At 36.4% G+C, this 2,500-nt stretch overlaps 1 protein-coding gene across 1 annotated transcript in view; it reads left to right on the forward strand.

The window, feature by feature from the left end:
- Positions 1 to 378, forward strand: part of LOC125034471 (early nodulin-75-like) — a 684-nt gene extending 306 nt beyond the window's left edge. Inside the window, exon 1 of the mRNA XM_047626272.1 lies at positions 1 to 378. This exon is cut by the window's left edge and continues 306 nt beyond it. Within this exon, the coding sequence (XP_047482228.1) occupies positions 1 to 378 (378 nt within the window).
- Positions 379 to 2,500: the final 2,122 nt, after the last annotated feature.

Consider the following 2,500-nt stretch of genomic DNA (forward strand, 5'->3'; position numbering starts at 1 on the left):
CCGCCGCAGGAGGTGAAGAACCCGCCGCAGGAGGAGAACCCGCCGAAGGAGAACCCGCCGCAGGAGGAGAAACCGCCGAAGGAGAACCCGCCGCTGGAGGAGAACCCACCGCAGGAGGAGAACCCGCCGCAGGAGAACCCGCCGCAGGAGGAGAACCCGCCGCAGGAGGAGAACCCGCCGAAGGAGAACCCGCCGCAGGAGAACCCGCCGCAGGAGGAGAACCCGCCGAAGGAGAACCCGCCGCAGGAGAACCCGCCGCAGGAGAACCCGCTGCAGGAGAACCCGCCGCAGGAGGAGAAGCAAGCGAGGGCCAGGCAGCGTGAGGCAAAGAAACAGCAGACCGGCGCCAACGAGTGCGAGAAACCGGCAGATGAATAAAAACATCCATGCACAGCTGCCCTAACCAGCTCCTGCCACCCAAACTCGACCCAGCGTGAGTAGTAGTTGTGCTTACCCTGGGTCGCGTGAGGGAGGGTAGTTTTGTACAACCGGTTCCCTTAGAAGCCTCGACTCTGACTGGTGCCTTGACGATGACAGGTTCCCTTAATGACTACCCGAAAGGTCTCGCCAGTTTTTGTTCTATTGATCTCAGTTTGATTCTGATATTACTACATGATACTGATAGTTTGTGGATCCATGTTATCTCTGGGTCCAAAAAAAACGAAATTATTGAAAGTTGTCACACTGTCCATGTAATTTGTTATTATTACTGTTATTATTGTTGTTATTGTTATTATTATTATCAACATTATTGTTGTTATTATTATTATTATTATCATTATTATTATTTTCATGGTTATCATCAGCAGCAGCATTATTCCATATTGTTTATATTTTATTCATTTTGATATAGATGATATCATATAAGTGTGGTCATCTTTTTGTTTATATTACCATTAGTAATGACGTCTTTCACCTTGCTGAGATTGTTGTTATTCTTTATTTCACTTTCATTAGCTATTATTTGCTGAAATGTGACCAGCATACCGTTCAGATTATCATGCCGTTGTATTACTTTCAGTGAACTCTAAATATAATTAGTTTTAAGCAAATGTCCTATATTTTATCATATTTTCTGCATGAGATCTCCAAAACAAATATATTATAAAATAAGTATGTGAAAAATTAACTGTTTAGAGTCTACTGTTAATTGTCTAATAAATTTCAGCAAACCAAGTATTTGTTATGTTCTCACGCTTTGTGTTTTTTCTTGCTTTGTTTACCCCTCTCTCTTTGGCACAATACATACATATATATATATATATATATATATATATATATATATATATATATATACGTATTCATATATATATATATATATGTATTCATATATATATATATTTATATATATATATATCGTATATATATATCATATATACATATATATATCATATATGTTATATATATACATACATATATTTACATACATATATATACACACATATACATATACACACATACACACACATACATACATACACACACACATATATATATATATATATATATATATATATACATATATATACATATATATAAATATATATATACATATATACACACACGTATATGTAAATAAACACACTTTTTTATATATACATATATATTGATATAAATTTAAGCAAGTATATTCCAAGTGTTTTGGTAAGTACTCAAGCGTTGTGTATGTTTCTCTCTCTTTGGCACAAGTCTTAATAGTTACTCAAACATCAGTACCTTTTGAAAGTCTTTGATCACTGCTTGTACCATATAGTGTTAAATTATCATTCATGGTCGTCCTCTTTTTATTTCTAAGACCCGTTTCGTCTATACTTAATCTTGTCCTCTATTATATTCTCATTTCTTCAGTTCTTTCCAAACTGAACTCACTAACCCCTGTAATCGAATGTTTTTGATAACCTTTTTATATTCGTTAACCACCTGTGTCTATTTCATTCACTGATCCTAGAGGATATAGTATTTATCAACTGATTTGTTTTTATAGTCTATCCATAGCCTCACGGGACACCTATGTAAGACATATGGATACACTTTAAATATCTTGTGTTGTCTATTCCTGAAATTTTACACCAAGGCACGAATGAGAATTAGTGACTTCGTAATGCAAGATATTAATAACCTCCGTCGCATAATGCCTATTCTCGGGAAAAAAATCAGGAACGCTTTTCTGACGATGAGAGTCTGCTCTTTGCAGCGAAGCCTGTCAAACAGGAAAACAACAGCAACGGATGTTTTGTGTGTGTGGAGGGTGGGGGGGGGGGGGAGTGAAAAAAAAACGGAATTTTTGTCTTTGGAAAGTTATCTCCCATCAAGGACTTCCGTAATTTGTGACTGACGTCATTATATCTATGGTAGTTAAAAATAAAGATCATATTTATTTGCGCACATAATCACATACAGACTCACATATATACATCCACACGATCGTCTATGTATATGCAGTATATGTACATGCATACATTCTTACATATATGAATGTGTATATATTTACATATATACA

This window comes from Penaeus chinensis, chromosome 2, assembly GCF_019202785.1.
Source record: "Penaeus chinensis breed Huanghai No. 1 chromosome 2, ASM1920278v2, whole genome shotgun sequence".
Classification (NCBI taxonomy): domain Eukaryota; kingdom Metazoa; phylum Arthropoda; class Malacostraca; order Decapoda; family Penaeidae; genus Penaeus; species Penaeus chinensis.